Source organism: Thermobia domestica, chromosome 10 (assembly GCF_964235325.1).
Source record: "Thermobia domestica chromosome 10, izTheDome1.hap1.1, whole genome shotgun sequence".
NCBI lineage: Eukaryota > Metazoa > Arthropoda > Insecta > Zygentoma > Lepismatidae > Thermobia > Thermobia domestica.
Genome location: NC_137463.1, coordinates 243,443,063 through 243,460,500, shown reverse-complemented (window position 1 = coordinate 243,460,500; position 17,438 = coordinate 243,443,063). Strand labels below are relative to the sequence as shown.

Sequence of the window (17,438 nt, the reverse complement as noted above, 5' to 3'; positions counted from 1 at the left end):
TTATTCCAAACAATTTCCCTCCTTCGCAGTTCGAAATAGAAGAAGCTACAGTATCGAAAATTCGCTGTTAGAAAAATAAAAATCCCTTGACAGAATAGGCATTATAGAAATCTTAAAAGTATCAAAATATCCTATATTATGGAAACAGTGCCTAGTAAACATTTATCTAATTTATTTGTGAAAGGTTATATGTTATCTCACATATATAGAGAGAAGTTCAGTAGCAAGGATTTGAACACTGAATAATACTGAATTTCGCATATTGCGTATAATGCATGGATGCAACCAGATCTGAACTATGTCTAGTGTTCATGTTCAATCAACTTTCCTTTTTTAAATGGGTATTAATATTCTTAAAGCACATTTAATTGAAATGCTACTAAAGATATCTTAACCTTATAATTTATTAGCGATTTTAATCTATTGGCGATATCCATTTTACGGAATAATATTAAATATTGGTTTGAGTACACATTTATCTTTTCAGTATAGAAAATAATGAGTTCGTTTTATTAGAATTTAGTAATAACTTTAGCAATGGAATCCAGTGAGAAGCTGGGTAGGTAATGCATGTCTTCTGCTGAATATCAATAAATTGGGTTTTATTAAGATATATGTTTTATGTGTATATAATATTGGTTTCATAGTAATTAAAGAATGAGATTAATGATTTATATATAATAAAAGAAAAAATATGGGTTCTGGTGTAGAGCCTTACGGTACTCCTATATTATTCAAATTACCTGTAGATACAAATAGTTTTTATTCTGTAAAAACATAAATCTCGTTCCCTGTGTATAATTGTTATTAGTTGTAGTCTATCTGTTAACTTTAGTCCTAGGTAGAATTGCTGCAAAGTCATATAATCTTTGCTCCTTTCTTGTAATTCTGTATATTTAAAAAAAATGCCAAGTATAAGGCAAAATTGATATTAAATTTTAATCTTACATGACTATGAATAAATTACCAAAACATTAACTATATAATAACATTAGCTTGTGCTAGTTTCGGCAGTTTATCGTTGGCTTCATGGTAATGTGTCTGATATAGGCAGTAATAATAGCCGAAACTACCTAAGAAGTTTTTATTAACATATACAGGAGTAGTAATCACTTTGGACAGATTTCGTTGTTTATTCACGTACAAAATGAAGATGAGTATTTAACATTTTTGGACATGGCTATAAAGATGGTGAAATAAGATTTTAACATGGAAGATAATAATCTTCAAGTTTTCCCATTTACTCAAACCAATAGTTAAGAACTTCAATCATTTTATTCGATACCACATTTTTCTTTGTATTTTTAGTAAGGATTAAGCTATGGGGTTGTGGAAAAAATCAAAAGTACGTGGCGCTGACAAAGAATTTTTGTGGACAAAGAACTTGTTGAACTTTTTTTTTCTTATAGTCTATTTTACTCGTTAAACAAACTAACAAACACTTTACTGTATTTACTTTCACCAAGAAGTTTTCAATTTCTAGAATAGTACTTACGATAATTAAGGTAGGATCCACATCATTGACATCATCGACTGTAATAACCAGTTGTTGTATGGTTTGATGATTTTCTTTGTCTGTGATGACGAGTTGCACAGTTTCTGTTGGCCTACTTTCATAGTCAAAAACATTTTTTACTGTTGGACACAATTCATAATGAACTTTCGGAGGTGCTGGAGGGTTCGTGTTGGATTTATTGTTGCAAATTCTTAAAATTTCTCTTGGTTGATCTATTGTTAGACTGAAAAGTTCAAAAGAAAGCTATTTTATTATATATATATATATATATATATATATATATATATATATATATATATATATATATATATATATATATATATATATATATATATATATATATATATATATATATATAGTGCTTATTGTGCTTATGCGACTAATTTAAAATGACCAAATATCCAATTGCACATATAACGGATATATCCTTAGTAACGTAAGTAAGTATTGGCTCACCAACGTCACAATTTCACTAAATGTCCGCATAGTGGGTTGTGTTAGTCAGGTCGTCTGTAAATAAAACACTGTTGAACAAAGTTAATGTGAAACAATTGAAAAAGAAAGAAAACTGGAAGTGTTTCAGCCACTTCTCATAATGTTGGTTTCATTTGTAGTTAAAGGATTAGATTAATGATTTATATATAATAAACGAAAGAGTACAGGTTCTAGTGTAGAGCCTTACGGTACTCCTACATTATTGAAATTAGATATAGATAATTTTTATTTTATAAAATCACAAATGTAATTGCCTATGTACCTATAAAATCGTTTAGTTGTAATTTATCTCTTAACTTTAGTCCTAGGTAGAATTGCTGCAAGTCATGATAATTTGCTCCTGTCTTGTGATTCTAAACATTAAAAAATGTCAATCAGTTAGTTTAGAATCGGCACGATTTAATGCAAGCACTGGCGTACGCATAACTTCGTCAAGGGTGATTCAAATATTCAATTACATCACCTTTTTAGGACAAGTGTAATTTTTATATGTATATATATATTCTTTGAAAAAAATGAAAAATGAAATCTTTGAGTTTTACGTCCCACGGTTATGCCGGTTAGGCTAAAGGAGACGGTGATGATGAGAGATGAGTGAAATGGTGGAATGAAGAAAGTGGGAGGAAACGAGAGAACCCGAGAAAACCCACGCACACGGTGTTTGTCCACCACAAAGTCCACACGGCGCGGGCTGGGATCAAATCAGGGACCCCTAGCACCGGAGGTGAACGCTCTACCACTGAGCCACCGCGCCCCCACAATTGGAGGTTAAATCTACCTACGTCACTGAATGCGTATATTATTAACATACATTTGGAAGAGCTTTTAAACAACCAGTGGAACATGAAATTTTATTCTGGGCAACATAATACTGGAAAAGGAGCTCCGTTACTATAGGCAAAGCACCGGAGGTGAACGCTCTACCACTTTTTTTTTTTTTTTAAAAAAAAAAAACTTCCTGACATTTCCTACTTCAACCACTTTTCAGGACTACTAGACACGAACAAAGCCACTGAGACACCGCGCCCCCTTGAATGCGAAAGAGTTAGGCATACGGCAAGGCACGTATGGTTTCCTTCTGTGAAAATTAATCCAGTGCCATTTCTCGTTTCTACGTAAAGATATCAACTGGCGTTGTAAACTCGTAAAATTATACATACTTTGTTTTATGGTAGTTTATTATAAGTATTAAAGCATTATACAGGGTGTTTCCAAACAACACCCACAACTTTTGGGAGGTGATTCCTGACACCAAGATAAGACAAAAAGTATAGACCAACCTGGGTGCACAAATGCTTCCTTTCGGAGTTATAGGCTGCTGATAACATGGAAAAAATGAACTTTAAAGGTCCATAGCTTCAAAACTATGGGATCTGCCGTAGTTGGGTCAAGATTTCACTTTGGAACTAGTGTGTGCTCTATCAAAATAGCCATATTTCAGAATCCTAAGGTATTCACACAACAATTTTTACTTCCAATTAAATGTCCGTAGCCGAACTCCCTCTATAAAAATTGTTGCGTGAGTACTTCAGGATTCTCAAACATTTATTTTTGGGTAGGATACATACTAGTTCCTAAGTGAAGTCTTGACCCGACTACCATAGGTCCCATAGTTTTGGAGTTATGGACCTTTAAAGTTCATTTTTTCATGTTTTCGGCAGCCTGTAACTCCGAAAGGAAGCATTTGTGTACCCAAGTCGGTCTATACTTTTTGTCTTATCTTGGTGTCAGGAATCACCTCCTAAACGTTGTCGGTGTTGTTTTGAAACACCTTGTATATACTTAATTGATGAGTAACTTACGTTAATTCGTCATCTTCATCCTTATCAGAAGCATCAACTTGAAACACAACTGTCTCAGGTGCTACATTTTCTGGAACTTTAGCAGTAAATGTAGTTGTATCAAACTGTGGGGTCTCATCATTTATATTTGTGATAGTAATTTCCAATGTCACAGAATTTTTGTGAGTCTTATCTTCTACTTCAACTGCTTCTATCTGTAAATAAATGCAGAAAATGTTTCATATAACAAATACAGAATACATTGCTCGAAACTGACACTCTACTGCTTAGAAATATACACGGTGTTGTAAAACGAGACCTAAACGTTTGAAAAATGATTCCTGCCACCAAGATAATAATAATAATAATAATAATAATAATAATAATAATAATAATAATAATAATAATAATAATAATAATAATAATAATAATAATAATAATAATAAGTTCATACAGAGCTATGGAGGAAATTGCCTAGCTTCACAGCTAGGGCTGTCCAAAAGCTCGGAAGAGCTACATTGCAACATGCTTTAATTGGAACAGAAGCCATGAAGTGACGGTCCATATCACCGTAAAGGGAAATCACGTACGTCTTCCAAAATGCATATTTCAGTAATGTGCAATGTGTTCGCAAGGGATTCCCTACAGGGGAAAATTTTGAGATATGTTCCCATCAGAAGTCTCAGATATGCTCTGACTGAAAGATGGGTCCACATGGGGTCCTTAGTTCGAACCCAGCTCACGCCAAGTGAACTTTATGGTGGACAAACACCGTGTGCGTGGGTTTTCTCGAGGCTTTCCCGTTTCCTCCCACTTTCTTCATTCCACCATTTCCTTCATTTTTCATCATCACCTTCTCTTTTAGCCTAACCGGCATAACCATGGGACGTAAAACTTAAAGATTTCATTTTTATTTTTATAGGTGGGTCCAAAATAGGCAAAAAGTATAAGCCTTGACAGCAAAGAATACGAAATGCATCAGTAGGAAATCTAGAGTGTTAGGAAACGTCAGCTTCAGTTCTTTGTGTTCAGAATAACGCATTATGGTATATATTGTTCCACGGTATATTTCACGTTTTTTTTTTCACGTATGAGCGTTAAATGTAGACCGTACCACGGATTATTACGTAACGCTAAACTACGTTATATTTTACAATTTGATTTCGATAAAGGCAGAAATGCTACACAGGCACGTGAAGAAGTTTGTACTGTTTATGGGCAAGATACGTTATGAAGAGCAACAGTTAAAAGACGATTCAGTTGCTTTTGTTGCGGAAATTTCGATGTTCAAGGTGCTCCTTGAAGTGGGCTACCATCCACCTAAAAATGGACGATATTTTGGCAAACGTTGAGCAAGACCGGTACGCAAGCAGTCACAATATTGCAAATGACCTTGACACCCATCACCAAACTGTGTTAAACTATTTGGAGTAAGCTGGCTATAAGAAGAAATTCGACGTTTAGGTGTCACATGATGTACGTCTGAAAGAAAACAAAATTAGTAGTAAACGAAAAGATAAGCAATGTAGAGGAGTCGCTAAAATTAATTCTCTTTAACGAGGACGATTACGAAACATTACCTACTGATTGAAATCCAGATTATTCTCCAATAAAGTAAATTTCAATAAACTTTCTTGTTATTGTTCGTCCCATAATGCATACTCATCTCATTGTTAATTATCCCATATCGGACTCCCGAAGAAAACTCATCGAAACAACTTATTGACCGTGCCAATAGCGACTACTCTCAGTCATGACTCCGTTTTCTTTCATTCAGAAATAGAAAAGAAAGAGAAGAAAGTAGAAGGGTAAAAGAAGGAGGTAGAAAAAGAAGAAAGAAAAGAAATAGGGTATTTTAATAAGAAACATATTACTGGATAATTCCGGAAATATAGTAAAAGGTCGGGAAAGTCGTTGAAAGATGAATCATTCTAAATGTTATTAACGACTAATCAATTTTGGAATGCTTCGGAATAGACACATGTTCCCTCATACCATTCAGACCTAGCTCCAGGCACCACGATCGTGGGGTTGCCCAGACTTAGACCTGGAAACGAGAAAAGTGAAATCATTCTTTGTACTGTTATTCCAACCGGTGATTGATAACCATCCAGCATCTGAACTCTGTTCTCTAGGATCAACCACACATATGAATTAGCCAAGAAAGAAAGAAAAAAAAATCAAACTTATAAACTCAATATAAATTTATGTATCGTATCAATAAGAGTCTCAACTTTCTGGAAGAAAGATGTCGTATTTAGGCTTATCCTGCTATTTCCGTTTCACTCCTAGAGCCGATTTAAACCATTAGTAACGGTCCTTCATGACCTAGGTTATTTACCTTATCACACATATTAAAACATGACACATATATTATAGATGTTAATACAACAAATGATATCACTAAAATTACTTAAATTAAATCTATCATGCATTCACTCGCTCACTCACTCAGGACAGTGTATATATGTTTAAAGGAAACCAACTAACTACAAAGATACAAATAGTTTATTACATTCATAGTGAAAAGGAAAAATAATTACAAAGAAAATCTTAAAAGCACAAGTTCTTGGTTATATATTAATAGAGTACATAGTGTTATATTCTAGTAAATTTTTATATATCCAATCATCTTGACAAATAAAAATAATTACATATATTGTATCTTAGGCATGCTAAAGCAAAATTATGATTTGCGACATACGCAAAGAAGACACTTATTTCATTTTAAAAAAAAATATGGACAAAGAGGAAAGAAAAGAAAAAAAACTTTTAGGTGTACTAAAACTTATATGAGTCTCTACCTCACATTGAGCAATAAAATATTAATAATTTTGAGCGTTCAAATCACAAATCACGCACTACTCGTAGTGTCCAAAAACATTTCGCTCCATTTAACTTAGTTTGTGTTTATATATATATATATATATATATATATGACTATTGGTTTATAAAAAACCATTCATCAACTATATTTGGTTTGTAACTCATAACAGTTTATATCTGCACTCGCACACTGCGACGTTTATACCCATCTAGGGATTTCGAAAAATCACTTTCGCCAGAGGATGTTTCTCCTCTTAGACAGTCCATTCACAAATTTATTAATTGGATAATTTCAAGTTATTTGTTTAACACTGGGACACGTCATGAGACCTTTCCTTTATCCAGGGTCACTTTTGTATATATGTATACATGGTTCGGATTTAAAACGATCTTCCACAGGAGTAAGGAGTATGATGGTTCAAATTGAGGATAAAAAAAAGACTGGTCAAGTCACAGGATACATATGCAGGTGAGAAGGATTCAAGGTACACTTTCCACAATGGTTTTAGGTTGGTAGTTCAGGGATAATATTCGTTATGATGTGGGTTACGTTTAGACCTGCCGTTACTTTTCAATACATGCCATTACATAATTACATAGGTTATCATTTACATCGATTCAGAAGAAAAGGAAAATTACTTGAGTGCACGGCGGTATTCTTGAAAAAATCTACATTCTTATATTCGTCGGAAAACTTACTGGTAAACTATAGCAACCAATACACGTTTGGGGGGACAGACACGAGCGCTCTTACATATATTCATATAATACATTTAATATCATACTTTTACTTTAAAATCATATTCACATACTAAGTACATATACATTTCGACGTATTCATTTCTCCATATATATATGTATTTATAATAAATGCGCACACATTTAAATTAATCACCCCAACAATAATTTTAGAAAACGTTGCAAACATTGTCCAAGAAAACAAATGACTTCCGACATTACATATGAAAAAGAATTGAATTTTTTATCTGATGCCGCGCGTCTATAAATTTTAACTTTTATATAATCAATTCGTGCTTAAATAATAAAAAAAACTTTGTGAGGCAGGCACGTAACACAGAGCATTCCTAAAGATATAACTAGATAAACCAAAATACAATTTCTGGGCCCAGGTTAACTACAAGGTAAACGAAAACCAAAACAGAAAGGAAAGTGACCAATGGATTAAAAAAAACTTAAAGGGACGACGGTGAAAGAACGTAATTGAAGTGTCGTCAAATACGAAGTCTTTATTCATTTCGGCGATAGGTCAAAATGTGATGGAGGACCCAATCATTATCTACTCTATCCATGAATCGTGTCTTGCAACGTCTCAGCTGGTAATTTCAGATCAGAGTTGTACGTAAAAAAAATCGTAAGCAACAAGTTCAAAATCTTGGGTGGGGGGGAAAGGTTGAAAAATTAAAAAAAAAACTTGAAGAAATGAAGACAGAGAGAGAGATAGAGAAGAAGGAAGACGAAGAATAGGGGCGCCAAAGACTTAAGTGAGAAATAACTAACGCTACAAAGATAGAAGTCGAATTTCGCTCTCAACAAATCCATAGCCAAAATATTCTTAATATGCCAAAAGGGTGGTCTACTAAATACGTAACCTAGGAGGGAGGTCCTGCTGCCAAGGATGCAAGTTCTGTGTCCATCAGATCCCAATCCCACAAGAGTTTGTTTGTAAGATTGAAATCCGAGCCCCGTATCCGGCCCAGACCAGCAGGATAAAAGGAGAGGGGGAAGGGACCAGGTAACTGCGTCCCCAATTTTGAAATCTCTAAGTAAGAAAAAAAAACATTCGACCCCTCAGAACAACTACAAAGATTCAAGGACAGTAATGAAACTAGAGTAATAGCTAAGATATCCCTAATTAGTGATTTGCCAAAATAAAAAAAAATTAAATAAACTGAATTTTGGATCGGTGATTTCTATGCCGAACTTCACCGATAGCTCCCCTTCGCAGAATGCGCTAAATTCTGAGGCATCGATTAATTTCCATCACTATCTAGTTTGAAAACTAAGAAAAGAAAACGAAAATATTCAAGGAGGGAGAGGTCGATGCCCGGGTACGGGATAATAAATTTCAATAATTAATTGTTTTGATTCTGTAACCCTATCAGAGCTGTCGCCTCCATGAACATTGTAAGCTAGCCCGAGTAGGTGACGTGAAGAAAAAAAATTCTCACGGAGCAGGATATTCTATTTTAAAACCGACCAGAAAATATAATTCACTACAGCCCTGTTGTATAACTACTACTGTCTTTTCATAATTTATTATTCAATATGTCTAGTCAGCGATTGTACGATGCTACCCATGCTATCAGATGGTATTACTATGGTTGATTATCATTATAACACATAAAACTACAAAGTATTACCGTAGTCCGACTATATATCGCCCTCCGGTCCGCGTGATATTATGGTGCAGGGGTCAGAACCTGAGATGTTTGTAGCTACACGTATCTATTCAATATATATATATATCAACACGTGGCGAAGTATTCACTGGGCTACTATATATTTAACTATATGGGTGTCCTATCTTCTATATTCATTTACTACAATATTCATATACTTTCATATTCATATTCATATTCATATAATATTCATATCATCATTCCTTTCATTTACTACGACGCTATATTTTACAAACACCCTGTTTCCTCTATCTACGCCCAGCCTATATACACATTTCATCATAACACTTTAAAATCTATAGTCACTACAAACATTTCCCATTCCGATCACCGCACGACAACCTCACTCGAACTCAAGACTCTTTCACCACACACACAATACTATGTAATACCTGGTAGCTTTATTAAGAAAGAAAAAAAATCCTACGTATGTTCACTGAAAATAGAATTATCTGCGATAATATTTAATGTTTATGAAATTCTGACAACAATGAAATTATTCTGCAGCCACAAAAAAAAAAAAAAAGAAATGAACATTTAATATAATTTCAAAGCGAAAAACTAGCATCATATCGCCCGACTTCTGTTAAAAAATTACGTATTGTTTATTTACTTAAATATTTCGATTTCTAGACTAAGCAGAATGTTGAAATTTTCAGGATATATTAATTTTGGGTCCTTTAACCTAACTGTACATCCATATGGGCTGTGAATTATACCTTCTAGGTTTTATTTCGAAAAGAAAGGTCAATTCCATGAAAACTAAATCACTAAGAACATCGACATGAGAATGACGGTTAGTACTGACTTTCGACACTAGAGGCTAGCGACGATATGATCAACCCTTGAACCACTGAATGTGATCTTGTACACGGAATTATTGTACTATATTACGTTCACTTTTAAATATTGTGTATAAGTTCATTTAATGACGGAATAATAAAAAAAATATCGCATAGTAAATACTACACTGTCCATATTTAATTATCTCACACACTCTTTCATCACTTAACTACCACTACCACTGATACTACATTACAAATATACACATACTACTTAAACTACAAGACACATCATGCCAATACACACCAATCATCACTATCATTAATACATGTTATACTAATAAATATACACAAACAACATTCAGATTTTACCATTTTAAATCGGCTCGAAAGGAAAGGGAAAGAAAGGAACAGGGCCAACTGGCCCTTGTATTTACTAAATCACATTCTTAAAATCAACCTGTTTAATCAATGCCCCGAGGGGACATATCAAAGTGTTGACTAACAATAGGACCCCTGGCCTGAAGGGGCAGGAACCCGGAACAAACTACATGTTCAACTCATCCCGCTGGAAGCCGTACTCCCAATTTGGGAGTCAGATAGGAGCCCTTACTGTAAATTTACACGTGCATTATGATTACTATCCTAACTATAACGAAATTAATTACCACCATATATGTTAAAGAAAAAAAGAATCACTCGCTACCTACATAAACAAATCTATATATGGACAGGTCTTATAACCCTCAATTAGCAGGAAAATTGGAAGGTGAAAATATCAGGGGAAACACTGATCTTCAGAACCGGTTTTAGGAAAAGAAAAACGGAAATCACACTACTTCTGAATCCTGTCCATAGCGATCGGTAGATGAAATCATGGCGTCACTATATTGCACTTACTATTTCAGCTTTTTAGTCCAGTTTTGTTCTGAAAATTTAATAGTTTTATGGCTCCTTGAGACCTCCAGCGATTTTACATGTTAATAAAATCCAAATGTTACCTTTATTTGCAGCTTTTCTAGCTCATTTTTGACTTTCTGAGCTAGAAGATCCGAATCTGGCGTCTTCAGTGAAACTTCCCGGCATGGAATGGAAATAATCGCGCCCTAATATCATAGCGTGGGTGAATCATCCAATCAAAACAAAGCATTTTTGGCGGTGGGGCTTTGAAACGAATAAAATTTGGTAAAATCTGGATTAAACTAGATTTTAGAAGGACCTAGGTATCTAAAAGAGAGGTGAAGGGTGGTCCTGAAAATTCTGTCGAATTTTAGATTGGTTATTTAATCTGAAAAGTTCCGTCCAATGATGGACCTATGTTTTCAGATAGCACTGACACCGTAAGAATTGTAATAATCCATTTACATATCCATATACAAGACTTATAACTAATTTAAAATATAAATAAAGGTATTGATTCCCAAAACTATAATTCGCAATGAATTTTTTTAGTTTTCCATGTTAATTTGAAATAGAATAACGAACAATATTACGAATTATATGAACAGCCAGAAATTTTTTTGTTAAACGTCGAGTACAGTCGGTGCAAAAAATTTCGGGCACCCTCCTATTAAAAACATCATCTCATTAGACTGTAATGGCATATTACAGTTCCCCGGCGTCGTTAAAAAAATTTTGTTTGAATAACAAAATTTTGTTGAATAGAATTAACATGTATTAATACTAATAAACTAACTACTCACTCATACTCTCATACACTCAAATGAGACAGTGTAACATTCACTTTGGGTATTGAGATAGAAGTTCCCGTTTTTTGTCCTCGGTACAGTTGAAAAGCTTAAGGTTCTGGAAATTGTGAGTTCCGATACTTTCACCTTTTAGGTCGCAGGAAAATACGAGGTAACCAGTTCGCAATGTTCCCATCGAAAGTGGGAAAATGTTCAATATCCCGGAGGGAAACTTTAGAGCTCATACTAACATAAGTAGGGGAATTGTTAGTGGGAATTAACATATTATCCTGCACAATCGGAGTAGTCACCGGATTTACCACCGACGACGTCGTAGCGGTGTTATAATTACCCATGTAATTAAAAGGGATTCTGTTGGTCGTATTGAATATGTTGGGCTCCATCCCCGGACCAATCGCACCCGTGAACAACGACTCAGAATGGTGCTCATCTCCTCTTCCCGGCAACACGCTATGTGATTGTATACCTCCATGTAAGGAGGGAGCATTCACGCTAGTGACCGTAGTCGTCACAACACTCGACTGATTCGGCACACTATTGGAATTGAACCACGACTTTAGTTCTGACCGATGCATGGGGTAGTGCGTCGCAATATCCCGTGCATCAACTGACATTAAATTTTCTTTTCCTGCGCTAGAGGTAGTTGTTATAGCAGGTAATATTTCCGAGGAATCGCTACCGGGGAAAGGATAGGTTACCTCTGATATTTCGCGACTAGGTTTCGTTATTTCCTTTTGAATATTTACTATTTCGTCCTGAATCTTCAAAATTTTTTGGTCAGTTACTTCCAGTTTGGTTTCCAGTGATAAATCTGACAAAGTTGACTTTAAATTATCAATTTCGGCCTGCTATGTTTCTAGTTTATTGTTGATCTTATGCAATTTGGTATCTATTTGTTCAAATTCAGAATTTACATGATCAAATTTACCCTCAGTCTCCTGCTGAAGTTGCTTTAGGGATTGCTGAGCCTCGAATCTGACCAAATCAATTTCAGTAGACGTTTGCTCCCTCAATGTGGTTATTGAGGAAGCAAAGTCCGAACATATGTTGTCGATTTTCTGGGTTAGTACCTCGAATCGAGATTCGGTTTCTCGTTTCGAGGTGTCAAATTTTTCATTTATTTCGAGTCTCATTTTCAGGCTATTTTCGTTTATTTCGCGTCTCATCTCCTGGCTATTATTATCTATTTTTTCATTTATTTCGCGTCTCATCTCCCGGCTATTATTATCTATTTTTTTATTTATTTCGCGTCTCATCTCCCGGCTATTTTCATTCATTTCATACCTCATCTGTTGATTATCCCGATCTATTTTCTATAACATCTGTTGTAATGAAAGGAAGAGAGCGTCATTATTAGATGACACAGTCTTCCTTTGCTCTTCTTTGGTTTTATCACCAATTGAATCTCCATCTCTTTCATCATCATCGAGGTCAGATATCTCCATTGGAGATATTTGGCCTCGGTTCTTCGGGGTACTATACCCTCGCTCACCGTCTGAATCGGGATGTTCATTTTCTTTCTCAGAGGATAAACTCATGGGTTCACGCGACTGGTGGAGCTTCCCCTCACATTCTTTACAGTATTTAATTTTCTCACCAGCCCGGACCTTTTCTGCATTTTCAGCAGTATCCTCTAAATTGGTACAACTGAAATGAATCCATTTCAGCCCACACTCGTGACACCTCACTAGCCTACGGGAGACGCGAGCTCTTTTCTCATTACTTTCTAAAGTACATTGTGTACATGAGACTTCCGCGTTCTCGTGTGATACAACTTCTCTATTGGTTGCCATAGCTTCCATACAAAAAGACAAATATAAACACATGCAATTATATACTTATAGACTAACAATACTTATTATTCAGGTACTGTTCATAAATTAAAGGACTCCTATCTAATTCCCTCCTTGGGTCAACTTCCAGCATTTTCAAATTTTAGAATTCACTTTGACAAATTCCTTCATTTCCCCCTTTCTACAGAGAGAGACAAAGATAGCAGAACAGCCAATGACTACAATTATTTAATCTCACTGTGACCTTTTTTAATTATACACCTTTTGTGGCCAAGTCAATATGTGCTCGATCCTAAACAGTGTTTAATAAATAATTTCAGATCCGTTACCAGGGAAAACAATTGTTTCCATGGTAACTGTCCGATGTCAACGGTCGCCAATTGAAAGAAAACAAAATTAGTAGTAAACGAAAAGATAAGCAATGTAGAGGAGTCGCTAAAAATTAATTCTCTTTAACGAGGACGATTACGAAACATCACCTACTGATTGAAATCCAGATTATTCTCCAATAAAGTAAATTTCAATAAACTTTCTTGTTATTGTTCGTCCCATAATGCATACTCATCTCATTGTTAATTATCCCATATCGGACTCCCGAAGAAAACTCATCGAAACAACTTATTGACCGTGCCAATAGCGACTACTCTCAGTCATGACTCCGTTTTCTTTCATTCAGAAATAGAAAAGAAAGAGAAGAAAGTAGAAGGGTAAAAGAAGGAGGTAGAAAAACAAGAAAGAAAAGAAATAGGGTATTTTAATAAGAAACATATTACTGGATAATTCCGGAAATATAGTAAAAGGTCGGGAAAGTCGTTGAAAGATGAATCATTCTAAATGTTATTAACGACTAATCAATTTTGGAATGCTTCGGAATAGACACATGTTCCCTCATACCATCCAGACCTAGCTCCAGGCACCACGATCGTGGGGTTGCCCAGACCTAGACCTGGAAACGAGAAAAGTGAAATCATTCTTTGTACTGTTATTCCAACCGGTGATTGATAACCATCCAGCATCTGAATTCTGTTCTCTAGGATCAACCACACATATGAATTAGCCAAGAAAGAAAGAAAAAAAAAATCAAACTTATAAACTCAATATAAATTTATGTATCCTATCAATAAGAGTCTCAACTTTCTGGAAGAAAGATGTCGTATTTAGGCTTATCCTGCTATTTCCGTTTCACTCCTAGAGCCGATTTAAACCATTAGTAGCGGTCCTTCATGACCTAGGTTATTTACCTTAACACACATATTAAAACATGACACATATATTATAGATGTTAATACAACAAATGATATCACTAAAATTACTTAAATTAAATCTATCATGCATTCACTCGCTCACTCACTCAGGACAGTGTATATATGTTTAAAGGAAACCAACTAACTACAAAGATACAAATAGTTTATTACATTCATAGTGAAAAGGAAAAATAATTACAAAGAAAATCTTAAAAGCACAAGTTCTTGGTTATATATTAATAGAGTACATAGTGTTATATTCTAGTAAATTTTTATATATCCAATCATCTTGACAAATAAAAATAATTACATATATTGTATCTTAGGCATGCTAAAGCAAAATTATGATTTGCGACATACGCAAAGAAGACACTTATTTCATTTTAAAAAAAAATATGGACAAAGAGGAAAGAAAAGAAAAAAAACTTTTAGGTGTATTAAAACTTATATGAGTCTCTACCTCACATTGAGCAATAAAATATTAATAATTTTGAGCGTTCAAATCACAAATCACGCACTACTCGTAGTGTCCAAAAACATTTCGCTCCATTTAACTTAGTTTGTGTTTATATATATATATATATATATATATATATATATATATATATATATATATATATGACTATTGGTTTATAAAAAACCATTCATCAACTATATTTGGTTTGTAACTCTTAACAGTTTATATCTGCACTCGCACACTGCGACGTTTATACCCATCTAGGGATTTCGAAAAATCACTTTCGCCAGAGGATGTTTCTCCTCTTAGACAGTCCATTCACAAATTTATTAATTGGATAATTTCAAGTTATTTGTTTAACACTGGGACACGTCATGAGACCTTTCCTTTATCCAGGGTCACTTTTGTATATATGTATACATGGTTCGGATTTAAAACGATCTTCCACAGGAGTAAGGAGTATGATGGTTCAAATTGAGGATAAAAAAAGACTGGTCAAGTCACAGGATACATATGCAGGTGAGAAGGATTCAAGGTACACTTTCCACAATGGTTTTAGGTTGGTAGTTCAGGGATAATATTCGTTATGATGTGGGTTACGTTTAGACCTGCCGTTACTTTTCAATACATGCCATTACATAATTACATAGGTTATCATTTACATCGATTCAGAAGAAAAGGAAAATTACTTGAGTGCACGGCGGTATTCTTGAAAAAATCTACATTCTTATATTCGTCGGAAAACTTACTGGTAAACTATAGCAACCAATACACGTTTGGGGGACAGACACGAGCGCTCTTACATATATTCATATAATACATTTAATATCATACTTTTACTTTAAAATCATATTCACATACTAAGTACATATACATTTCGACGTATTCATTTCTCCATATATATATGTATTTATAATAAATGCGCACACATTTAAATTAATCACCCCAACAATAATTTTAGAAAAGGTTGCAAACATTGTCCAAGAAAACAAATGACTTCCGACATTACATATGAAAAAGAATTGAATTTTTTATCTGATACCGCGCGTCTATAAATTTTAACTTTTATAAAATCAATTCGTGCTTAAATAATAAAAAAAAACTTTGTGAGGCAGGCACGTAACACAGAGCATTCCTAAAGATATAACTAGATAAACCGAAATACAATTTCTGGGCCCAGGTTAACTACAAGGTAAACGAAAACCAAAACAGAAAGGAAAGTGACCAATGGATTAAAAAAAAACTTAAAGGGACGACGGTGAAAGAACGTAATTGAAGTGTCGTCAAATACGAAGTCTTTATTCCTTTCGGCGATAGGTCAAAATGTGATGGAGGACCCAATCATTATTTACTCCATTCATGAATCGTGTCTTGCAACGTCTCAGCTGGTAATTTCAGATCAGAGTTGTACGTTAAATAAATCGTAAGCAACAAGTTCAAAATCTTGGGGGGGGGAAAGGTTGAAAAATTAAAAAAAAACTTGAAGAAATGAAGACAGAGAGAGAGATAGAGAAGAAGGAAGACGAAGAATAGGGGCGCCAAAGACTTAAGTGAGAAATAACTAACGCTACAAAGATAGAAGTCGAATTTCGCTCTCAACAAATCCATAGCCAAAATATTCTTAATATGCCAAAAGGGTGGTCTACTAAATACGTAACCTAGGAGGGAGGTCCTGCTGCCAAGGATGCAAGTTCTGTGTCCATCAGATCCCAATCCCACAAGAGTTTGTTTGTAAGATTGAAATCCGAGCCCCGTATCCGGCCCAGACCAGCAGGATAAAATGAGAGGGGGAAGGGACCAGGTAACTGCGTCCCCAATTTTGAAATCTCTAAGTAATAAAAAAAACATTCGACCCCTCAGAAGAACTAAAAAGGTTCAAGGACAGTAATGAAACTAGAGTAATAGCTAAGATATCCCTAATTAGTGATTTGCCAAAATAAAAAAAAATTAAATAAACTGAATTTTGGATCGGTGATTTCTATGCCAAACTTCACCGATAGCTCCCCTTCGCAGAATGCGCTAAATTCTGAGGCATCGATTAATTTCCATCACTATCTAGTTTGAAAACTAAGAAAAGAAAACGAAAATATTCAAGGAGGGAGAGGTCGATGCCCGGGTACGGGATAATAAATTTCAATAATTAATTGTTTTGATTCTGTAACCCTATCAGAGCTGTCGCCTCCATGAACATTGTAAGCTAGCCCGAGTAGGTGACGTGAAGAAAAAAAAATCTCACGGAGCAGGATATTCTATTTTAAAACCGACCAGAAAATATAATTCACTACAGCCCTGTTGTATAACTACTACTGTCTTTTCATAATTTATTATTCAATATGTCTAGTCAGCGATTGTACGATGCTACCCATGCTATCAGATGGTATTACTATGGTTGATTATTATTATAACACATAAAAC

At 34.7% G+C, this 17,438-nt stretch overlaps 1 protein-coding gene across 1 annotated transcript in view; it reads right to left on the bottom strand.

The window, feature by feature from the left end:
- LOC145661881 (cadherin-AgCad1-like) overlaps positions 1 to 17,438 on the bottom strand; it is a 233,881-nt gene that overhangs the window by 168,701 nt on the left and 47,742 nt on the right. Inside the window, exons 7-8 of the mRNA XM_081727223.1 lie at positions 3,814 to 4,007; positions 1,496 to 1,739 (exon numbers count right to left, since the gene is read on the bottom strand). Coding sequence (XP_081583349.1) covers positions 1,496 to 1,739; positions 3,814 to 4,007 — 438 coding nt within the window. The remainder of the gene's footprint in view (positions 1 to 1,495; positions 1,740 to 3,813; positions 4,008 to 17,438) is intronic.